Genomic DNA, 22,242 nt, shown 5'->3' with positions numbered 1-22,242 from the left:
AAGGGCTCTGGTGAACTGGTAACAGCAAGTGGGGCTGACTTTGGCCATGGGTCAGTGAGGCCCCCTTGGGGGACTTTATAAGGAAGGGTTTGTGGCATTTGGGGGCAAGAACAGGAACCCTGCACTAGTGACAGTGAAGTAACAGCTGTTTTGGAATTTAGAACTCATCTTCCCAAGGATATGGTGTGCAAGGAGGAAGTGGGGGCAGAGGTTGGGGAGTGGTGGAAAGACGGGCTAGTAGTCAGAAGTCTACCTCGGATTAGGAGAAGCTGTCCCGGCCCCATTTATGCCTCTTTTGTACCCCCGGACCAGCCTGGTGACAATTTTAAGGATATAAAAAGTTCAGGAAAGGTTGAGGAGGAGCAGGATGGTGAGGTCAAGGGGCTGGTATGGACACAAGGCAGATATGGCCAGGAGTTGGTCCCAGCAGTCGTACTGGGGAGCGTATATATGTGTATATGGTACGTGATATTGGTATACAGAATCACGGTTTCTGAGTGTAGAATTTCCCGAATGTAAATCAACTCCATGTTCAATTGTAATGCAGTGGAGTAGCAGCTACCTGACTGAGAAGCTCACCAAGTCCCAGGCTGGACTTCAGCTTGGCAAGGATCAGGGCCTCGATGTCATCAGCCCTCTCAGACTCACACAAACCTAACATATAAAAGACTGAGAGATAAACCAGATCCAGATGAATCATTTTAATAGGGAGAGTTATCTGATAGGCTAACTGACCTCAGACACTTGCAGTATTTTGATTAGTGGCTTTTTTTTTTGAGTGGGTGTCTCTTGGCACATGGTAAACATCATCCTTTTCTGTTGGTGTTGGGTTTTTTCTGTTCTTTGTTTTTGTTTGTTTTTTTTTTAGAGACAGAGACAGAGTGTGAGCGGGAGAGGGTCAGAGAGAGAGAGAGAGAGAGAGAGAGAGAGAGAGAGAGAGACACAGAATCTGAAGCGGGATCCAGGCTCTGAGCTATCAGCATAGAGCCCAATGTGGGGCTCGAACTCATGATCAGTGAGATCAGACTCAAGCCGAAGTTGGACGCTTAACCGACTGAGCCACCCAGGTGCCCCCTTTTCTGTTGGTTCTTATGGCTGTGTCACGTCCTGTGCTCATTCCGTGCCACACCTGTTAACATTCATCCTTGCCACACTTCCACCTGCTAAAAGGGAGGCTGGCAAACTTTTTCTGTAAAGGGCTGTGTGGTAGAGATGTCAGGCTTTGCAGGGTCCATGGTCTCTGTTGCAAGTATTCAACTCTGATGTGGTAGCACAAAACCAGCCATAGACAATACAGAAATGGATGGCTGTGGCTGTTTCCACAAACTTCATGGACCCTGAAATTTGCATTTTGTGTAACTTACCATGTCACAAAATAACCTTTTGATCTTTTAAACCAGTGAAAAATGCAAAAGCCACTCTTAGTTTGCAGGTTGTACAAATAGGCCGGTGGGCTGGATTTGGCCTACAACTACCCCTGAGCTAGGGGATAGCGTTCCTGCATATTATGCCGTGGCCACCGCTTTGCTGGTGGGATTTAGGCATCTCCACGCACCTTTACCAGGTAGAGCTCCATTAGGGTGTGACTGCTGCATGGTGAGTGCATTTTCCTCACCTCCTCGTGCCTTCTCCATGTGAATGGGTATATACGTGCTGGGGTTTGCCCCTTAGAGCCTGTAGGGGTCTTAAAGACCATGATGTCTAGTGCCCTCCTGGTACACATGTGACCACTGAGGCCAGGACACAAGAGAATGGCCCAGAACACTGGAGAGTTGGTGGGAAAGATTGGGGGCATATCTGCAGCCTGGCGTACATAGTAATTGCTCAACCTCACAGTAGCCAGTATTTTTTTTTTTTTTTTAGCTGTTACAAGACTCACAAGAACCTCTCTGCTCACTGTGTCTCAGATCACCCATTTCTCATCATACCATGAAATCCTCACCATAACCTTTATTGGTCCAGCCAGGATCTCAACCCTGTCTGGCTCCAAAGCACACGTTCTTAGCAGCCATTTACTCACTGGGATTCCTAGTGGTTTCCCTGCCTCTTTGATACTGGGGGACCATAGCTGGTTAACTCCCCAACCTCAAGCAACCTCCACTTTTGCTCCTTTCCCCTCATTAGTTATTGGGGTGATGCAGGAAGTTGTGAGAAATAAAAAATAAGGGGGAAATGCCTGGATTATGCTGTGTATATAGTGTTACCTAGCTACTAGGTATTTGTTAATTCTCCAGGTAGTTAGTGTCATTGGATAAGTACTGTCTGAAAATCAAGACATCCACTTACTCCTTACATGTTTTGTTTTTCTAGCCCCAGGATTCAGAGCAATGGATGGAAGTCATACCGGGAAAGATGTCGGGTCTATGTCAAGGAGACCCCTGCCCCCTACTATGGCTCAGGGGGCAGGAGACGCTTGTGCGGAGGTTGTCTCTGGAGGTGCTGGCGGGGCAGAGTGGGGTGGGGAGCCCAGGAAGCCTGCCTGGGGTACACTGGGGGTAGGTGGTAGTAGCCACCCTCTAAGGAGGATGTGATCCAGGGCAGCCCTTGCCGAATAATGGCAGGGACAGGCCGACGCCGCCGCTCTGCCACTCCGGAGAGCAGTGGAGCTCTCTCTTTGTCCTGGAGAGCTGGCTGCAGCTGGAGCCCTTCTGGAGGGTGTTCACGTCAAAGGCTGCGGCGGGCATCTTGCGGTTCAGGGCAGTGTTGGATTCTGATTTCGCCCAGCCCCGGAGATGGACTCCGTTTGCGGGGGTTCATGGGAAAGGACTGCAGCGCGTCTGTCGATCATTGAGCACGTTTTCACATCGACCCTGCAGATGTGAACCTGCGCTTTCAGCGCATTCATCAAAGCCTCGGGAGAGCTGACCCTGTGTCTCCCCCCTCATCTCCCGGGCCCAAGGCGTTCTGGCTCCAGGAGCCCCCCCCCCCGCCCCGCTTTCCTCTCGCCTGCCCCGGCACCCCCGGCCTTGGGCTGATTTCCTCGAGACGTGCCGCTGTTTGCCAACAGCAGGCAGCCACGAAAACGGCCCCTTTCTTTCATCTCCGGACGGGGTTCCACTACAGTTTCCTGCAGGGATCGGCGAGTGGGCGGGCAGCCAGTTGTGAACAGCGAGCTCAGCCAAAGCGACTGGGGCAAGAGCACAGTGCTGCGTCCTGGAGCCGCAGCTGGAAGGGACTCCCAGGGAAGAGCCTTTTACCGGGAAGACGCCAAGTCCGGAGGGAAAGAGCCCTGTCCAAGGTCACCGGCTGGCAGAGCGCACCTGTCGTGTGCGCCGCCTCGAGTCCGCTCCGGGCCGGGAGGAGTCTGGCTCGCGGAATGGAAATCACTGCACACCCTGGCCGCCCGCGCCTCTGGCTCTTCTGCCACTGTTGACACTCCGGACCCGCAGGCTCACCTCTCGAGGACTGGGCGGGGGGTGGGGGGTGGGGGTGGGGAGGCCTTTCGGGCAACCAGCAACGCGCTGGCTCTCGCCGCAACCCGGGCGGACCCACCCGCCGGGTGCCCACCCGCCACGGCCTCGCTCACCAGCCCGCACCCAGGGTGAGGGCCTGCCCTCAGACTGCGGCCCCGCCCCTCGCGCGGCGGCCCCGCCCCCCGAGACTGCAGGCTGGCCCCGCCCCTCGCGCCACAGTCGCAGCCCCGCCCCGCCGCACCTGGCCCCAGCCCGGCGCGCCCCCCAGCGCCAGCGCTCGCGCGCGCTCCTCCGCCCTCCCGGGGGTGTGCGGCGCGCACCGGCTCTGGGCGGGGCCCTGCAGTGGCGGCGGGGCTCCTCCTCCTGCTGCTCCTCCTCCTCGCTCCCAGCACCTCCCCGACCTCCCCCTCGGGCGCTCTCGCGCTAACTGCGCTCTTCCGGGGCCCCTCTGCCCGCTTCCAGCCATGGTGCTCTGGCGCTCGGCGTTCTTCATCTGCCTCGCTTTCTCCTTGGCCACTCTGGTCCAGAGAGGTAAGGCGGGCGGGGGGCGCGCGGGGACCCCGCCCTGTGGGCCCGCGGGGCGGGGGCTCGGCGCCCCGCGGCCCCGTGGTGCGCATGAGCGGCCCGGCCCCCACCTCGCAGGCCTGCGGCGGAGGCTGCGGGCGGGTGGGCGGGGCAGTGGGGGTGCGAGCCCCGGGCCCGGGGGGACTGACCTTGCCGCGATCCAGGTGGTCGGAGAGGAGGGACCGGGACCCCTCTGGGTGCTGGGCTAGAAACAGCGGGTTAATCCTCCTTTAAAATCCTGAAAGAGGTGTCACCGCCGGTGACAACAGCTGTCCCCAGGAGATTGCTTTTGGGAAAACCTTGAAGAGAGCACACTCATTCCCTTGAGCGGGGCTTCTCAGAAAGAGCACACTCATTCCCTTGAGCGGGGCTCCTCAAAATGTGTTTTGAGGCCACCTGCAGCAAAAGCACCCAGGGAGATTCCTGGGCGAATTCCTATCCCCTTTTGTCAGGATATTTGCGGGGACGGGATGGGGGGGCAGCGATGTGTAGGTCTAACCAGCTCCCCAGGTGCTTCTGGTGCCCGCCCCAGTTTTCTAGCCATTGGCGACTTTTGCCAAGGAGGTAGAGAGAGAGAAATGCTGCGGAATCAAAAGAGCAAGTGTCCTAGAGCCGCACTACTCCAAGTGTGGTCCAAGGGCCCTCGTAGGCATCACCTGGGACTTCTTGGGAATGCAGCATCTCAGGCCCCGCCCCTGACTTAGTGAGTCTGATTCTGCGTTTTAACTAGATCCCCGGGTTGTTCGCAGGCATATTTGAGAAGCATCTTAGAATAAATGCAGTGTGTGGTTAAAAATAGGACCTCCAACACGTACAGACAGAATCTTCTTACACTTATTTATATCCCATCTCCACATCAGAAAAAGGTTTGAGGAAAACACTGCAATTAAGTAGAGTTGGGCTCTGAGCTTCCTGACAAGGAAGGCAAATTCAGCTAGTGAAAAACATGAGCTCAGCAAAAACAAAACTTTGTCCTTGTACTGAGTGCTAGTGAGATTTATGTTACACACGAGGAACACTGGAAAACAGTAGACAGTCTAAGGTAGTTTTACAAAAGATGCAGAAATATTTCTCATGTGGGCAGCCATCCTGGACCTGATACAAGAAGAGCCATTCAACATTCTACAAAGGTGTCAGGCTCTGTTCCAGAGACCGATGATGCAGCAGTGAATCAAACTAAGACTGCCTTTCTGGAGCTAATGCCCTGGTGTGGGGAGAAAACAAGCATAGACATCACAATCTACATAATATATTGTTAGTGCTGTGAAGGAAAATAAAGCAAGTTATAGGGTTGTTGCATTTTCTGTTTCATTTTTCTTCTTCGGGGTTAACATTTTAATTTTTTATGATGCATTTGTGGGAAAAAGTGTAATTGCTTGATTGACTTTTGTTGGTATGGAATGTTTGAAAGTGCACGCACAGAAAAATTAGAAAAATGATATTCCCTTCAAGGCTATATTCTTCAGCATGGTATGCACACTGAGAGGAGGAATAGAAATGAACAGGTCTCAGATTTTCACCATGATGTGTCATACTAGGTGATTTAGGAGGTGCTGGAGGAGTCTGTGAACCATTGCAACCATTTTACAGGTGAAAGTGGCACAGAGAAATGTGCGGTAACTTGCCTCAGGTGGCAGAGCTAAGATTTGACCCCAGGCTTGTCTGATGCCACGGTCCTTGCTTATAAGCACCTGGAGGGTGCCCTCCTGCCTTGGGAAAGTTTTCTGAATTTCACTTGGTTTGCTCGGCCTTGTTAGGCCTAACAATGGCATTTTGAGGGGACCAGGAGTATGTCACTCTCAGATCTGTGGCCCTGCCACCAGCTACCACCTCCTGAGTGCTTGCTGTGTGCCAGGCACCTCACATGTCTTGTTTTCAGTTGCCCCAACAATTTTGTAGGAAGGCATTACTTTGCCCTTCAGGGTCTGGCAAGTTGAGACAGACTGTATTTTAGTAGTTCTGAAAAATCCTCTGAGGACAAATATGTTGCCTGCATGCACCTACAGAAATGGGAAGCTGATCTTTTGTGTGGTGGGGGAAGAATCACAGTGGTACAGGAGGGGAGTAATGATCACGAAGGTTCCATTTCCCCAAATGCCTTCCACGCACCAGGCCCTTGGTGCCTCACACACATTTACCCCTCATAACCACCCTGAAGGTTTTGACAGTATGACCCCTCTCGCCTTCTTGTGTCCATAACGGCCATTTGTATATGGCCTTGAAAAGTAACTCACTGGTAACCCATTTCTCAGATGAAAAATGAGTGGCCCAGCGAGGTTTAGGACTTAAACTCAGGTTTGTCTGAATAACCAAAGCAGGGGTCATGAACGTAGAATACCTCTGGGCCTCAGTTTCCCCATTTGTAAAATGGGGATAACCAGAGCATCCACATCAAGGGATTGTTAGCAGGATTGAATGAATACAGATGGATAAAGTGCTTAGCACAGCGTGTGGCTCCCAGCGAGCTGTTAGTAATTCTTACGTTGCCTAAAACATTCCAAGCCACGGTTTAAAAATACGCAGTGCAAACCTTGAAAATATCAAGCTAAGTGAGAGAAGCCAGACACAAAAGCTCACATATTGTATTGTCCATTTATATGAAAGGTCCAGAGTTGGAAAATCCATAGCGACAAAAAGTACATGACTGGTTGCCAGAGGCTTTTGGGGTGTGATTGGGGAATGGAGGAGTGACTGCTTCACATAGGTGCAGTTTCCTTTTGGGGTGATGAAAATGTTCTGGAACTAGATAGAGGTGATGGTTGCACAGCCTTGTGAATGTACTAAGAGCCATCGAATTGCACACTTCTAAAGGGTGAGTTGTATGGTGCATGAATTATATCTCCGTTAAAATTTTTTTTAATATAAAAATTTTTATATGTCCATTAAAAAAAATTCACTGTAGTCCAAGCAGAACAAATGAGAGTGATGGCAGCCTGTGACCCCTGGGACTTGGTCACATAGGGGAGAGAGAAGAGCAGTGGGCCCCAAGTGCTGGTGGTATTGGGATGTAGGCTAGGATCCAGGCAGAAGCCCTGTGGACCTCCTTGGGATGGGATATTGGGTATGAGCCAGAAAGGCCACAGGGGCATGTGCTGGGTTGGCCAGATCTACCCAATCCCTCCAGCCTCCATCCCTGACTTTCCTGGGTTCTTCCAGCACTTGGTGTTGGTGCTTTTCCTGCTGTGTGCCCACTCCTACTCTTTGCACCTGGATGTCCTCGTCTGCTGCTCTGGGTGGGCTTGGGGAGGCCTGGCCGCAGGGGGTCCTGTCTGCCAACCCAGACTTGGCTCTCCCTGAGTCTTACTCACAAGTCCACTGATTAGCCGATCTCGGTTTGCATGTAAAAGGTTAAAAAGTCACCGTAAACGTCTAACCAAAACTTGTGGGCAGTACTTGAAAGAAGGGAGATGATCCATATGAGGGTGAGTGGGAAGCTGTGCTGGGTTCCCGCAGATAGCCAAACCCTAATCCCTGGCACCTGTGACTCTTAGGGTATGTGTAAAGAGGAATTAAGGTAGCTAATCAGCTGGCCTTAAATAAGATTCTCCTGCATTATCCTGGCCAATTGAGGGACAAGGGTCCTTTAAATATGGAAGGTGGAGGTAAAGGAGTGAGAACGGTGCGATGTGAGAGAGATTTGGCCCAAAGATGGAGGGCCACAAGCCAAGGAATGCACACACAACCTCTAGAAGCTGAAAAGGGGGACAGACTCTCCCCGAGAGCTTCCAGAAGGAACAGAGCCCCGCTGACACCTTGCTTTTAGCCCAGTGAGAACTGTGTTGGACTTCTGACCTCCAAAACAGTAAGATTAAAGAAATGAAGTATGTGTTTGAAATCTTTCGGAATTTGTTGTAGCTGCAAGAGCAAACTAATAGAACAGCTAAGGGGTAGATAATAGCTTCCTCTTCATTCCTTGAAAAAACTAGCTTGTGCTGTCTCCTTACATTGTTTCGGTTTTGCTATCTTAAACCAATTCCCTATATGCTCTGAGTTCAGGAGTTTAAATGTGCAGAAAATTGGATTGCAGTGATGTTCTTGGTGTGGAAATGGGCGTTTAGAAGCACCTCTGAGGGCCCTGGAAGACCGCTACATCCTTTTTGCCTGGGTTTGATTTTTTAGAGCTACTTCACAAGGAAATTGGAGCCGGTGCCTACAGTGCCCCCGCCCAGAGGCCTTTACCTTCTCTCCCCCCCCACCCTGAGTCCTGATGGCTGCTTGATGCAGTGCTCTCTGTGGCCCAGCAGACAGATCGAGGGGTTTGGATTTGTCCGGCTACACCTGCCCCTTTGCTGAGGAGGAAGGATGTGCGGCCCCACCGGTGTCCTGGCTTCAGCTGATTGTGTGGTTCCCACTCTCCCCAAGCCGGTGGGAGAAGAGAACCAGAGCAGGAATGGGGCCCGGGGGTGGTCCTGGACCTCCACTTGAGCTTCAACCTGCTTTGAGCTCTGTTTTTATGAGTTTTTGGTCCAGGGCTGCTCATAAGATGTCAAGGGGCTCTGCAGCTTTAGACCAACAAACACACTTGGAAAACTGTGGTTGAATTCCAGAGAGTGGTGCTCAGGGAACATCTGTTTACTGGGGGGCTAGACAACATCTGGCTGGCAATGCCAGGTGGTTCGTTTGGGATTACTTTCCAAATTAGAGACGGTACCCTCAGCAGGAAATACTGTTGCAGTGCGGAATTCACTGCCACCAAAATAGTGCCCCGGCACAGACTGGGCTCATTTTGACATTCTTTTTATTGCTGCTTCAGCTAGCCTGGGATGACGGAATTAACACACAGCCTGCATTCCAGCGTGGCCCCCGCCATTTGCTGGCAACAGTTGCCTTATCTGCACCAAGAGGCTGCTGATGTCTGCTTTGTTGGCCTCACAGAATTGTTGGAGTAGCCAGTTAATTGCTAATGCAAACGGGTGGTGTGTTAGGTTCCCTAGATGGGCCAAGAAGGCGAAGAGGCCACCTTCCTAAGGCGGTTCCAGTGAGAATTCGGGCGCTCGTGTTTACAAAAGCCTTTACTTGGCCTGCACGAAAACGCCCCTGAGTTGGTGAGCTGGGCTCAGAGTCCGAATGAGCAGGAGCAGCTCTAATTTAGTTGCTCTTTATAGCCCTTTCACTCCCTGTGGAGTTCTGGGCTCTTCTGCAGGAGCGATCCCTTTTTTTACCTTTCATCATTCATTCATTTGGCTCCTCGCTTTGGCTCAAAAAATGCAAGAATCCACAGTAGTGCTTAAAAAGAAACAAAAACTGTGTTTTAATCTTTTATTCATCACATACTCTATACCATGTGGACTCGTAGTTTGGGGGCTCCATTAGTTTCTTCCCACCTCTCCCCTGAAACTGCTCCTGGCCAGGGTCAGCGATGGCTTCCTGTTGGGGGAAACGTGACACCTGAGGGACATCTGCCACCTTCTGGTCACCCCTGCACACACTGGAAGCACTTTCTCCCAGGCTTCTCACCTCTCTGACCTCAGGTGCTTCCAGGCTTAAAATTAAATTCCGTCTGCATACCTCTGAGTCTTCAGTTTCTATCCCCAGCCCTGAGAGCTCTTTACCTCTAGTCTCCTACATTCAGGATCCCCACAGCTGCAGGGTCCCTGCTAGTGGTCAGGTTCTTGAAATCAATCCTTCCAGTTCAGTTCTCCCCACCCACCCACCAGATCCTGGCCCTTCCCCCAGGGTCTCTGGAACTCCCATCCTCCCCATAATCTGGTAACCACAGGGTTCATGCCCTGTGCAGCTGTGGTAAATTATTTTGACGCTTACCCCTGCTAATAGGCATCTCAGAAGGACCCTGTGCCATCCTGAACTTCTGCTTGTCCCCTCCAGACCTGCTTCTCCCACCTGAGTACCTGCACCCTGTCCTGCCACGGCTCATTCTTTCACACCCCACGTCTGATTGGTCCACGGACTGCCCTCCGAATCCTTCAGATTCCTACCTCCTCCCCCCTCCCCCCGGCTTCCTCTCTTGGTGGGGTCACCAGTGCCCCTCTTTGTGGGGCCCTGGCAGTGACCTCCCAAGTGGTGTCCCAGAGTCCACTCCTGCCCCCTACAGTTCAGTCTCCACACAGCAGCCAGGTGATCTTTCAGAAACCTAAGGTATCCTGTCCCTCTGCCCAGAACCTTCCAATGGCTTTGAATTATAATGAAAACCAAATGCAAACCCTTACTGAGGCCTACAAGACCCAACAGAATGGGGCCTACTCATCCTCTGGCCTCTACTCCCTGCCCCCCAAGTAGGCTAAGCACTCCCCTCTAGCTGGAAGGTCCTCCCGCAGATAGGTGTGACCTCACTTCCGGTCACATGCCCCTACCTTAGGCCCTCCCTGACCCCCTACCTGAAATAGCATCCCAATACCCTTCTATCCCAGCCTGCTTGGGCTTGCTTTAAAGTCCTCATGCCCAGATATTTTCTGTCTGCTGTCTTGTCTCTGCCGTCAGACTTTTGCTTCATGAGGGAAGGGACTTTGTTTTCATCTGCTTTGTCACCAGTATCTAGAACAATCCCTGGCACAGGGAGTGGGCAGGAAATGGATGGCAGGCATAGATACAGCAATTCAACCTCTAATTAAAGTGCTGTTTACAAGATCTGGGCAGAGTTAAGGGAGGCCAACAAGGGCTGGTGAAGCAAACACAGGGAGTGATTTGTACTCTGGGCTTCAAGGGAAGGAGGGGTTCTGACGTCCCCGGGTAGATAGGGCTGGGGGCGCTGGACAGGCCACCTGCGGGGCAAGAGCTCAGACAATAAACATGCAAGCATGCCCCCCATCCTTCCAGTCTTTGCTTCTGCATCCTGTGGCTCATCCCGTGGGTCCTGAGCCGTGTCCCTGGGGGCACTGCAGCAAACTCTTGGTGATGCCATGGATATTTTTTCAATTTTGAGGAACATGCATCAATCAATGTCTGTCAGATACCACACAAACTGCCACCGTTGAATTGGTTGGAAGGAAGCACTTCATAAACAGAGCTGTTAGGTATTTCTTTTGGTCGAGGGGTGCTGTGGGGAAAACCACAGAGGGCAGGCCTGCACCTGCCCTCAAGGAACTTACAGAGCTGGGAGCAACTCTGCATAGTGACTGCCGCACGTGTCCTGGCTCCGGACCACTTGTTCACGCGGTAGCAGATAAGGCCTCCCTTGCGCTCTGACTTCTGGTTGGGTTCAGCCCTTTGGGTCTCTTAATGTCTCTGTGACTTCCTCACACTGAGAAGTGCCCATCCATTCATCAGCTGATGGACATTTGGGCTGTTTCTACCCTTTGACTGTCGAGCATTGTGTGGTCATGAACATCGGCGTATAAGTCTTTGACCACCTGTTTACAGTTCTGCAGGGCACATATCTAGCGCACGGCCTTGGAAGCCACACAGCGTCCCTTCTCTAACTGCTGGTTCTTTATGAACTAATTGCCATCATGCATCTTATGGTTGATAGCTGTGCTTTCCCCTCTTCCCTTGATGCCATGCTGCTGTCATCAGCTCTCAGGGTGTTTCTCCAGTGAGGGGGTTGGACTAGCTGGCTCTGAGGGTCGTTCCTGCGCTGATGTTCTATGAGCTTCACTTGGCCCTATTTGCACAGGCTCCCTCCATGAGAGGGCGAGCACAGTACCCAGCATGTGGCCCCCTTGGAAGTGCCTGCACAGTGGGAGTTTCAAGGGCTTTGGATTATCTCATTAATGTAAGGCAGCCGGGCATTTGTTCTTCTCCCCCTCTGACTATTTCTACTTGAGAAAGAGTCACGAAGGGTTGAGTACTTTCTGTCCTGGGTAGAGGCTGTTGAGCTGAGTTTCTCTCCCAGGGCACTATTGACATTTGGAGAGGGATCATTAGGATATTTAGCATTCACCCCCGGCTTCTACCCATTAGATGTCAGTAGCACCCCGCCCCACCCCGAGTCTTGCCAACCCCAAAATGATTCCAGACATTGCCCAGTGTCCCCAGTGGGCAGAACTGTCCCAGGTTGAGACCCACGGCTGTAGAGACAGACATGTTGTTTGTAATTCCAGCCTCTGTTTTCAGTATTCCTCGTGAGTCCCTAAAGTTTTCTGTCCTTGTGTTGCCTGCAGATAGACATGTGGGTGTAAGTCCGATCACACCCAATCTGGCTTGGTATCCGCTCAAGCTGACTCTAGGCTTCTTGGCTAGCTTTGAGCTCATCCTAGTCTGATCAGGTACATCCCCAGTCTCTTCAGGTAGTTATTTTCTGCGTAGATTTCCACAGATGGCTCATCCCATCTAGTTTGTGTTCATCCTTATTAGTTTCACTTTTAGATGGTGACCTTGTCTCTTTAAATACCTTTGACGATTTTCTGAGAACCAGTGGAGAAAAATTGAACAGAAAAATGAACCGAAGACTTGACCAGGCAATTCATAGGAGAGGAAATCAAATAGGACAACAAGCATATGAAAAGATATTTAACCTCATTAGTAATCAGAGCTGCAAATTAAACTGTAATAAGATAAAATTACCTACCCTCCAGCAGGCTAAAAATTATAATAAAGCCTGATGATACCAGGTGCTTACATGGTTACAAGAGTAATATGCATTCTTTGTGGTAAACTTGGAAAGTGTAGAGAAAATCCAAATCCTGTAACCCAGGTTTAAGCAGTGTTAATGTATTGGAATATAGTATTTCAGTAATATTTATTATGCAGAAATATATATTGCACATTATTGGTGTCAAACTGTGCATATAGCTTTAACCTTTGTTGTGAAATCTAATATAGATCCAGAAAAGTGAGCAAGGCCTTTAAAATGTGTCCTCACCATGCAGATTGAGAAACAGAATGTTGACAATACCCCCGTAGACGTTCACAAGCCCCCTCATGATCCCAGCCCCCTCTCCCCTACCATCTGATTTTTGTGGAGTCATTTTATTTTCTACTTCTACCACCTTGTGTATGTGGCCCTAAATAATACGATGTAGTTTGGCCTGCATTTTAACGTTACAGAAATGGAATTGCACTGGATGTACGTTTTTGTGTTTTGCCTTTGTCCCCCAACATGGCTAATGATCTGTTGTGTGTGTTTGTAGTTCATTCATTTTCATTGCTATGTATTTTTCTGCTGTTTGAATATACTGTAAGTTTTTGTAATGCATTATCTTACTGACATATATGGAGATAATTTCCAGTTTTTGACTGCTTCAAGCAGTGTTGTGCCATGACCATTCTTCTGCAGATGGGCACAAGTTTCTCTGGGAAAGGAGTTCTCAACCAGTGGTCTGGGGACCTTTGGAAAGCCCATGAGACAATTTCAGCTTGAATTGCTAATATTATAAGTATCAGTGGATATACCTCAAGCACAAGATCTCTGACATTCTCAATTGTTTAGTATTGGAGTCACAAGGCCAAAATTTTGAAAATTGCTCTTCTAGGGTTATACTTAGTCGCATTTCTGGGTTAAATGGTGTTTGTAATTTCAGTCTTAACAGGTGATGCTGCACAGTCTTCCAAAGTGTTTTTACGGGTTTATCTTCCTATCAGCAGTGTATAAGCATTTCTGTTGTACCACAACCTCACAACTTGAGTATTACGTTAGCTGCTGGTGGGGTTATAATTTTATATTGTTATGGTTGGTTTTGTATCTCTCCGCTTACTCATGAGGTTGACCATCTTTGCATATATTGTCCCATTTGATTTCTTCTTTTATGCATTGCCTGGTCAAGTCTTGGTTCATTTTTCTATTTTTTAAAATTAATTTATATATTTTTAATTTACATCCAAGTTAGTTAACATATAGTGTAATACTGATTTCAGGAGTAGAATTTTAGTGCTTCATCACTTACATATGACACCCAGCGCTCATCCCAACAAGTGTCCTCCTTAATGCCTCTCGCCCATTTAGCCCATCCCCCCCACCAAACCTCCTCCAGCAACCCTCAGTTTCTTCTCCGTATTTAAGAGTCTCTTATGGTTTTCCCCCCTCCCTGTTTTTATATTCTTTTGGCTTCCCTTCCCTTATGTTCATCTGTTTTGTATCTTAAATTCCACATATGAGTGAAGTCATACGATATTTGTCTTTCTCTAATTTCACTTAGCATAATACACTCTAGTTCCAACCACATTGTTGCAAATGGCAAGATTTCATTCTTTTTGATTGCTGAGTAATATTCCATGGTGGATACACACACATACACACACATACACACACATACACACACATACACATACACACACACACACACATACACACACACACACACACACACATACACACACACACACACACACACATACACACACACACACACACACACACACACCCCATATCTTCTTTACCCATTCAACTGTCAGTGGACATTTGGGCCCTTACCATACTTTGGCTATTGTCAGTAGTGCTGCTATAAACATTGCGGTGCACGTGCCTCTTCAAAACCGCACACCTGTATCCTTTGGATAAATACCTAGTCATACACCCTTGGTTGTAAGGTAGTTTATTTTTAATTTTTTGAGGAAACTCCATACTATTTTTCAGCGTGCCTGCAACAGTTTGCATTTCCACCAACAGTGCAAGAAGGTTCCTCTTTCTCCGCATCCTCACCAATATGTGTTGTTGCCAGAGTTGTTAATGTTAGCCATTCTGACAGGTATGACATGGTAGCTCATTGTGGTTTTGATTGGTATTTCCATGATGATTGATGTTGAGCATTTTTTCACGTGTCTGTTATCATCTGGATGTCTTCTTTGGAAAAGTGTCTATTGTCTTTTATCCATTTCTTCACTGGATTATTTGTTTTTTAGGTGTTGACTTTGATAACTTCTTTATAGATTTTTGGATACTAACCCTTTGTCTGATATGTCATTTGCAAATATCTTCTCCCAATCTGTTGGTTGTCTTTTAGTTTTGCTGATTGTTTGCTTCACTGTGCAGAAGCTTTTTATCTTGATTAGGTCCCAATAGTTCATTTTTGCTTCTGTTTCCTTTGCCTCTGGAGACATGTCAAGTAAGAATTTGCTGCAACCGAGGTCACAGAGGTTGTTGCCTGTTTTCTCCTCTAGGATTTTGATGGCTTTGTCTTACCTTTAGGTCTTTCATTCATTATGAGCTTATTTTTGTGTATGGGGTAAGAAAGTGGTCCAGGTTCATTTTTCGCTGTCCAGTTTTCCCAGCACCACTTGCTGAAGAGACTGTCTTTATTCCATTGGATATTCTTTCCTGCTTTGTCAAAGATGAGTTGGCCATATATCTGTGGGTGTGTTTCTGGGTTCTCTATTCTGTTCCATTGATCTGAGTGTCTGTTTTTGTGCCAGCACCATACTGTCTTGATGATTACAGCTTTGTAATACAGCTTAAAGTCCAAGATTGTGATGCCTCCTGCTTTGGTTTTCTTTTTCAAGAACGTGGCTGTTCTAGTTGTGGCTGTTCTCTGGGGTTCACTGGGACCTTTGCCTGTGGAGAGGCCGTATAGCCTCTACCAAATGTTCTCCAAGCAGGGGAACTGCTTCTCCTCATGTGGCCCATAGACCTCTCAGACCCTGCTGCTGCGTGCTCCTGGGTATTCACCCTTCCTCCCCACCAGAGCACCACCAGCTACTGAGTTTTGGAATTTCTGACTCTGCGCTCCTCGTGCTCCTCTGTTTATAGAGTCCTAATGGTATTGAAACCCTCTCCTTTCTCCCCATCAGTGGTTTTGGGGGAACAGATTTCTTGCTTAGTCCCTTGTGAGAGTTTTCACTCTCTCTCTCTCCAGCTACTGTTGGGGGAGTTGTTTTCCTGCACTCTCCTGATGTGCCACACTCTCCCCTACTTTCTCTGTTCTCTCAGCAAAAACAGTTCCCTATCCTCCTTGGCTTTTCTCTCCCCCAGTTCCTCTCCACACTGTATACCTGCTGAGTTCTGTGGCTCAAGTTATACAGATTGTTGTGTTAATCGACAGATCCATTTCCTAGGTGTGCAAAATGGTTTGGTGCTGATCTAGCTACATTTCAGGGACAAGATGAGCTGAGAACTCGTGTGCTGATCCACCATCTTGAAAGAAAAAAAACCCATTTTTCTGTTTTTATATTCTCATTAACAATGCTTTATTTCCTCTTGTGCTTGGCTATTCTTGGCTGTGTACTCCTCATTGTCCTTGAAATATATATGTGGGGATTCTTTGAAGGCTAGGATAAATGTGCCTTGTTCCAGAGATTTGTATTTGATTTTGTTAGGTGCTTTGGGATGCTATTCATCTTGGCTCACCTAAAACAGGTTCCTAAGCTTTCCCCCTTGTTTCTCCAGCACTAACGCAGCCTTCCTTGCAGCCCTCTGGAGGCCAAACTGGGAAAGGACAAGTTTGTTTCTGAGTCACCCTTATGTCAAGGGTGTAGGTCTTTAGGGTCCTGATTTAATGTTGGAAGAATTTGCTGTTAGATTTCCTCGATTTAGGTGGCATGGCCCATGTTTCAGATCCTTTTGCCTGCCTTGGAAGGTTGTGGAAACAAGTTTATCCAGTTTGGCAAATGCCTTCAGGGCAGACAGCTGGATCTGCATGGGTTCCTAGTCTCTGGATGTCCTGCCTTCTGATAGGTTTTGTTGTGGTTGTTTTTACCATCTTGTCAGCTGTTCAGGGCTTTTAAGGGGATGTTCTTAAAATCAGCCCTTTTCATCATTTGTAATTGGAAGGTCAGTCTGAATGATGTGTCCTGCCATTGCTAAAAACACAAGTTGAGATACATAAATATCGTGTGTGTGTGTGTGTGTGTGTGCGTGTGTGTGTGTGTGTATCTTTATCCTGTTTATATAACCTCATATTTTCTTAAGTAAAATTGTTTGGAATGCATGATTTTTGATGGATATTGCAGTGGACTCTAGGTCTTTGCGGTTATAAAGTACATTTCAAAATCTTTGTTCATAATATTTGAGGATAATGGTACCTAATTACGGGGTGGCTGGGAGAGGTGGAAGCGAGAAGGTCTGAACCTTAGTGCTTAATTCATGCCAGTGATTGTAACTGTTGTTATCACCCGCGCATATGGAATGGCTTGAGGGGGCACATGGAGCAGGCCTGCCTAATGGCCTGGCCTCGGTGTTTTCTGTGAAGGGAAGACAAAGACAAGTCTTGTGCTGCGAGTGTGAGGAGACAGCTAGAGAGTGAAGGTTGGAAGGGGCAATGCTGGAGGATGGAGGAAGCCGATTAAGGAATTTTGGATTGCCCAGGCACCCTGAGGGCCTGGCTCGAGGAGCACACCTGGAGCCAGCGTCTGTGCCCGTGCCAGTCAGCACGGGGATGCCAGGCCTGCTCCTGAAACCTGGCCCCAGCCCAGAATGCAGCAAGGTGAAGTCGGCTCCTTCCTTGAAGTGTTAAGTGCTGCTTGCACCTGTTGGTGCTGGGCTGGCCCAGATGACTCAGGCACTGGCTTTGCTTCAAGGAGCTCCCAATCCAGTGTGGCCAGAGGGTGACCTGTGGTAGAAAGGGAACCCGGCCACTGCCAGGCAGCTCCACTGTGCTCCATGAGTAGGAGGGAATGTGCTAGAAGTCGGGGGGGGGGCAGCCTCAAGCAAAGGGGCAGTGGCCAGGTAGCTGTAGCCTCAAAAGAGGAGGGAGGTCTGTCTGACAGTGAGGATGGTTTGTTTTGTTTTTGGTTTTTGGTTTGTTGTTTTTTTTTTTTGTTTGTTTTTTTGTTTTTGTTTTGTTTTTGTTTTTGTTTTTGTTTTGGTGCAGCCACAATCCTCCCTTTAACTGAGGAAACAGGCAGAAAATCACAACAGGACTTGCCCATGATCACGGAAGGGACCTTTGTATCTGCTGCCTCTGAAGTGCAGAAGCCTTTGTGTAACAGGTTGATTTCCCTTCCCCTCCTGTATATTAACATAATTCCATTTTTACATACTGCACAATTCAGTGGTTTTTAGTATATTCACAGAGTTGAACAACAATAACCACGCCAGAATTTTGGAACACTTTTTCACCCTGGAAAAAAAAAACCCATTCCCCACTCGCTAGTCCCACCCTCCTCCCCAGCCCTGGCCACCACTAATCTGTTTTCAGTCTGTATGGATTTGCTGGTTCTCAACATTCCAAACAAACAGTTACATGGTATTTCTCCTCTCGTGACTGGCATCTTTCATTTAGCACCATGTTGGCAAGATGCATCCGTGTTCTAGCACGTATCTGTACTTAATGCCTTTTGATGGCCAAATAGTATTCCATTGTGTGGGCATAGTATTTTATTTATCCATTGGTTAGTTACAGACATTTGGGTTTCTACTTCTTGTCTGCCATGAATCCTGCTATAAACATTTGCATACATGTTATTGTGTGGACTTAAGTTTTCAATTCTCTTCAGTGGAATTGCTAGGTCACATTGTAACAGTATATTTAACTTTTTAAGGAACTGTCGGGCTGCTTTTCAAAGCTGCTGTATCATTTTACATTCCCACCAGCAGCATATGATGGTTCCAATTTGTCCACATTCTTACCAACTCTTTTATTTCTGTTTTTGTTTTTGTTTTTGTTTTTTGTTTTGTTTTTTAGGAAAAACCCTAATGAGTGTGCAGTAGTGTTTCATTGTGGCTTTGGTTTGCATTTCCCTAATGACTCATGAAGCTGAGCATCCTTTCACGTGATTATTGGATCATGTCCTTGAGTGACAGTCTGTCCAGTGCAAAGGGTGTTAAACTGGGGCCAGGAGACCCGGAGCTATCCCTAACCCTACCCCAGCTCACAGTGGGTGCTTCACATTGTTAGATTTATTGATTCCCCGGTCCTTTATGGTCCAGGGTTTCTGTTTTAAATTTGTCTTCCCAGCTTCCAACCCCTTCTTGTCTCTTTCCATCCATCACCCTCTCCCTTTCTTTGATTCTTCTCACTCGTCTGAGGACCTGCTCAAGTTTTCCTTCATCCTGTCACAGCTCTGCCTCCTGCCTCCCTTTTCAGCTCCTTTCCTTTCTCCTTCCTTCAAATTTCTATTCACTGCACTTTCTCCTCCTCTCCCTTAACTTCTCAAACAGGAACATGACTTCTGTCATTTTCCCCACTGGTCTACAGAAAGGTTTCATTAAGGCCACTGGGGTAAATGTGTTTTTTTAAAACTTGGTTTTTGAGGTAGCAGGTCCCAGACGGTTTACACTGGTGACCTTTCTGGGGAGTGGAATTAGAAGGAAGGGGGTGACTTCCTCCCTACTGTAGTCTTACTTGGGAATGTGCATACAGGGAGATTCCTGAGTACATTTACTTGAGAGCAGGCAACAGAAGTAATGGGGCATAGAACTGATAATGGAGGTTTAGACTAGTGATGTCCAAACAGTGGGCCCCAATAGCCTTTGAAATGACACTGGAGTCAAGCATTGTCTGTAGACACAGTACTGAAGCTAGGTCATTCATGTACTGCAATTTTAAAGTATATTTAGATGTTACTCTGATTTAAAAATTGCAGAAATCTTAGAGTCTGATCGAGCAAGTCTTCCTTAAATTACACTTTTTGTGAAATTTCCTACTTTCCCAAGTGTTTCATGCATATATACTTTAGGGTAAACTTTTCAAAATAAAAAAGTCCATTGGGATTTCGATTGGAATCACATTGACTTGATTTTTAGAGAACCAGTTTTTTTTTTTATCAGTATTGAACTTTCCCATCCAAACACAAGGTTTCCCTCTCTATTTAGTTCTATGTTCTTTTTGTGTTTTATTTTTTTTAAATTTTTTTTTTAATGTTTCTGAGACAGAGACAGAGCATGAGTGGGGGAGGGGCAGAGAGAGGGGGAGACACAGAATCCGAAGCAGGCTCCAGGCTCTGAGCTGTCAGCACAGAGCCTGACGTGGGGCTTGAACTCACAAACCGTGAGATCATGACCTGAGCCGAAGTCAGTCGCTCAACCGAGTGAGCCACCCAGGTGCCCCTCTTTTTGTGTTTTATAACTTCTTCATGTTTATAATTCACATTTCATATTACTTATTCCCAAGTACTTTATAGTATATACTCCTGTTGTAAATAGGCTCTTATTTTCCCGTTAAATTTCCTAAGTGATGATGTTTGGGATCTGACAAAGCTCCTGAGTTTGTATTTATTTTTTATTACCAGCCACCTACCCAAACAATCTTTATATTTCACCTAGTTTTTCACTTGATCTTCTTGGCATTTCTAGGTATATAATCAAATATTCTGCAAATAGTGATGGCTTTGCCTCTTCTTTTCAAGTATTTCTTTTCTTCCTCTTTGTAATCTCTTATCTGATTCTACTGGCTAGCACACTGAGGAGCATGTTAAGTAATAATGGTGCTAAAGGGCCTCCTTGATTGTTCATGATTTGGGTTAAGGATAAATTCTTACTCCTATTTTACTAAAAATTTGGCTTTTTAAAAAATCGGAATTAAGACACTGTATTTTATGAAGTGATGTTTTGGCATATCTTACATCTGTCTGTTCCCCTTTAACTTATCAATATAACAAATTACTTCACTGGATCCTTCTCTGGCATCCAGGTGATCCTTGGCAAGCCCACTGTGGTTTGTATATATTCTTTTTAAATATCTAACTGGATTCTATTTGTACACTTTTTAAATTGAAGTTAAATTGTTATATAACATTATGTTTTCATTATACAACATACTCATTTAGTATTTGTATACGCTACAAAGTAATCATCACAATAAATGTAGTTACCATCTGTCACCATACAATTGACCCCCTCCCTCGCCCCTCTGATAACCACCAATCTGTTTTCTGTATCCGTGAGTAGGTTTTGTGTTGTTTTGTTTTTTAGATTCTGTATATAAGTGAAATCATGTATTTGTTTTCTCTGTCTGACTTAATTCACTTAGCACAGTATCCTCAAGGTCTATCCATGTTGTTGCAAATGGCAGTATTTTCTTTTTTTATGGCTGAGTAGTATTCTGGTGCGTGCGTGTGTGTGTGTGTGTGTGTGTGTGTATGTGTGTGTGTATCTCACCCTTTTTTATCCATTCATCCATTGATGGACACTTAGGTTGTTTCCATATCTTGGCTATTGTAAGTAATGCTGCAGTGAACACAGGGGGACATCTATCTTTTTGAATTAGTGTTTTTATTTTCTTCAGATAAATATCCAGAAGTGGAATATCTGGATCATAGGGTGGTTCTCTTTTTAACTTTTTGAGGAACCCCCATAGTATTTTACAGAGTGGCAGCACCAATTTACATTCCTGTAAACCATGCACGAGGGTTCCCTTTTCTCCACATCCTCTGCAATGCTTATTATTTCTTTTTGGTACTAGCCATTCTAACAGGTGTTAGGTGGTATCTCATCATGGTTTTCATTTGCATTTCCCTGATGATGAGTGATGTTGAATATCTTTACATGTCTCTGTTGGCCATCTGGATGTCTTCTTTGGAAAAAATGTTTGTTTAGATCCCCTGTTCATTATTTTTATTTTTATTTTTTAAAGATTTTTTTGAACATTTTTATGTCTTTTTTTTTTTTAATTTTTAGAGAGGTGACAGGGGGAGATGGGCAGAGGGAGGGAGGAAGGGAGGGAATGAGAGAGAGAGAATCCCAAGCAGGCTCCATGCTCTTGGTGGTGCTTGCTCTCTTTAGATTTTCTTTCTTCTTAACTAATTTTTGAAATTTTACAGTTTTAGGATAATATTCTTTTAATCCAACTGAATGTAAGCTCCATAAAGACAAGATTTTTTTTTTTTGCCTGTTTTGTTTACTGCTGTATTCCCAGGACCTAGGACACATAGAAGGTGCTTACTTACAAATATTTGTCAAATGATTGAAAGAGGAAATCCGTGAATAAAGTCAGGTTTATTGCATTTATGAACAAAGGTTGTGAAAGCTGTGTTTTGTTATTTTGATTTCCATTGTGTTAGTAGTCTCTTTCTCATTTGTAACGTATGTATCAGTTAGTTTCTCCTCCATTTTTGATTAGGTTAGTGAGTGATTTATCTATTCTGGTGATCATTTAAAAAAAAAACCTAGGCACAATTTCCCTATTAGAAGAAATGAAGCCAGGTTCACTTCATCCTTCATGACACTGTTGGATAGCAGAAGACATCACCACAGTCTCTCTACATATATCTGAGGGGAAAAGTATGTGATCCAAGTTGCCTCTTAGAGGCAGCACAAAGGCATTCGGAAAAATGTAGGGCTTTCTGTACAGAAATGTTGATAGTAGCTTTATTTGTAATTACCAAACACTGGAATCCTTTGTGGTCTTTGATGTTTAAATGGATAAACAAACTGGTCCCTCCACTCCATGGAATACTACTAGCAATAAAAGGAAACAAACTATTGATACTCACAACAACTTGGGTGAATGTCAGATCAATTACACTGTGTAAAAGAAGCCAGTCTCAAAAGAATACATGT

At 46.7% G+C, this 22,242-nt stretch overlaps 1 protein-coding gene across 1 annotated transcript in view; it reads left to right on the top strand.

Moving 5' to 3' along the window:
- The first annotated feature begins 3,819 nt into the window (after positions 1-3,819).
- Positions 3,820-22,242, top strand: part of CD99L2 (CD99 molecule like 2) — an 89,912-nt gene continuing 71,489 nt past the window's right edge. Inside the window, exon 1 of the mRNA XM_042975275.1 lies at positions 3,820-3,944. Coding sequence (XP_042831209.1) covers positions 3,878-3,944 — 67 coding nt within the window. The 5' untranslated portion in view covers positions 3,820-3,877. The remainder of the gene's footprint in view (positions 3,945-22,242) is intronic.

Source organism: Panthera tigris, chromosome X (genome assembly GCF_018350195.1).
Source record: "Panthera tigris isolate Pti1 chromosome X, P.tigris_Pti1_mat1.1, whole genome shotgun sequence".
Lineage (NCBI taxonomy): Eukaryota > Metazoa > Chordata > Mammalia > Carnivora > Felidae > Panthera > Panthera tigris.
Note: the sequence above shows the minus strand (reverse complement) of the source record. Positions and strands in the feature narration are given on the sequence as shown.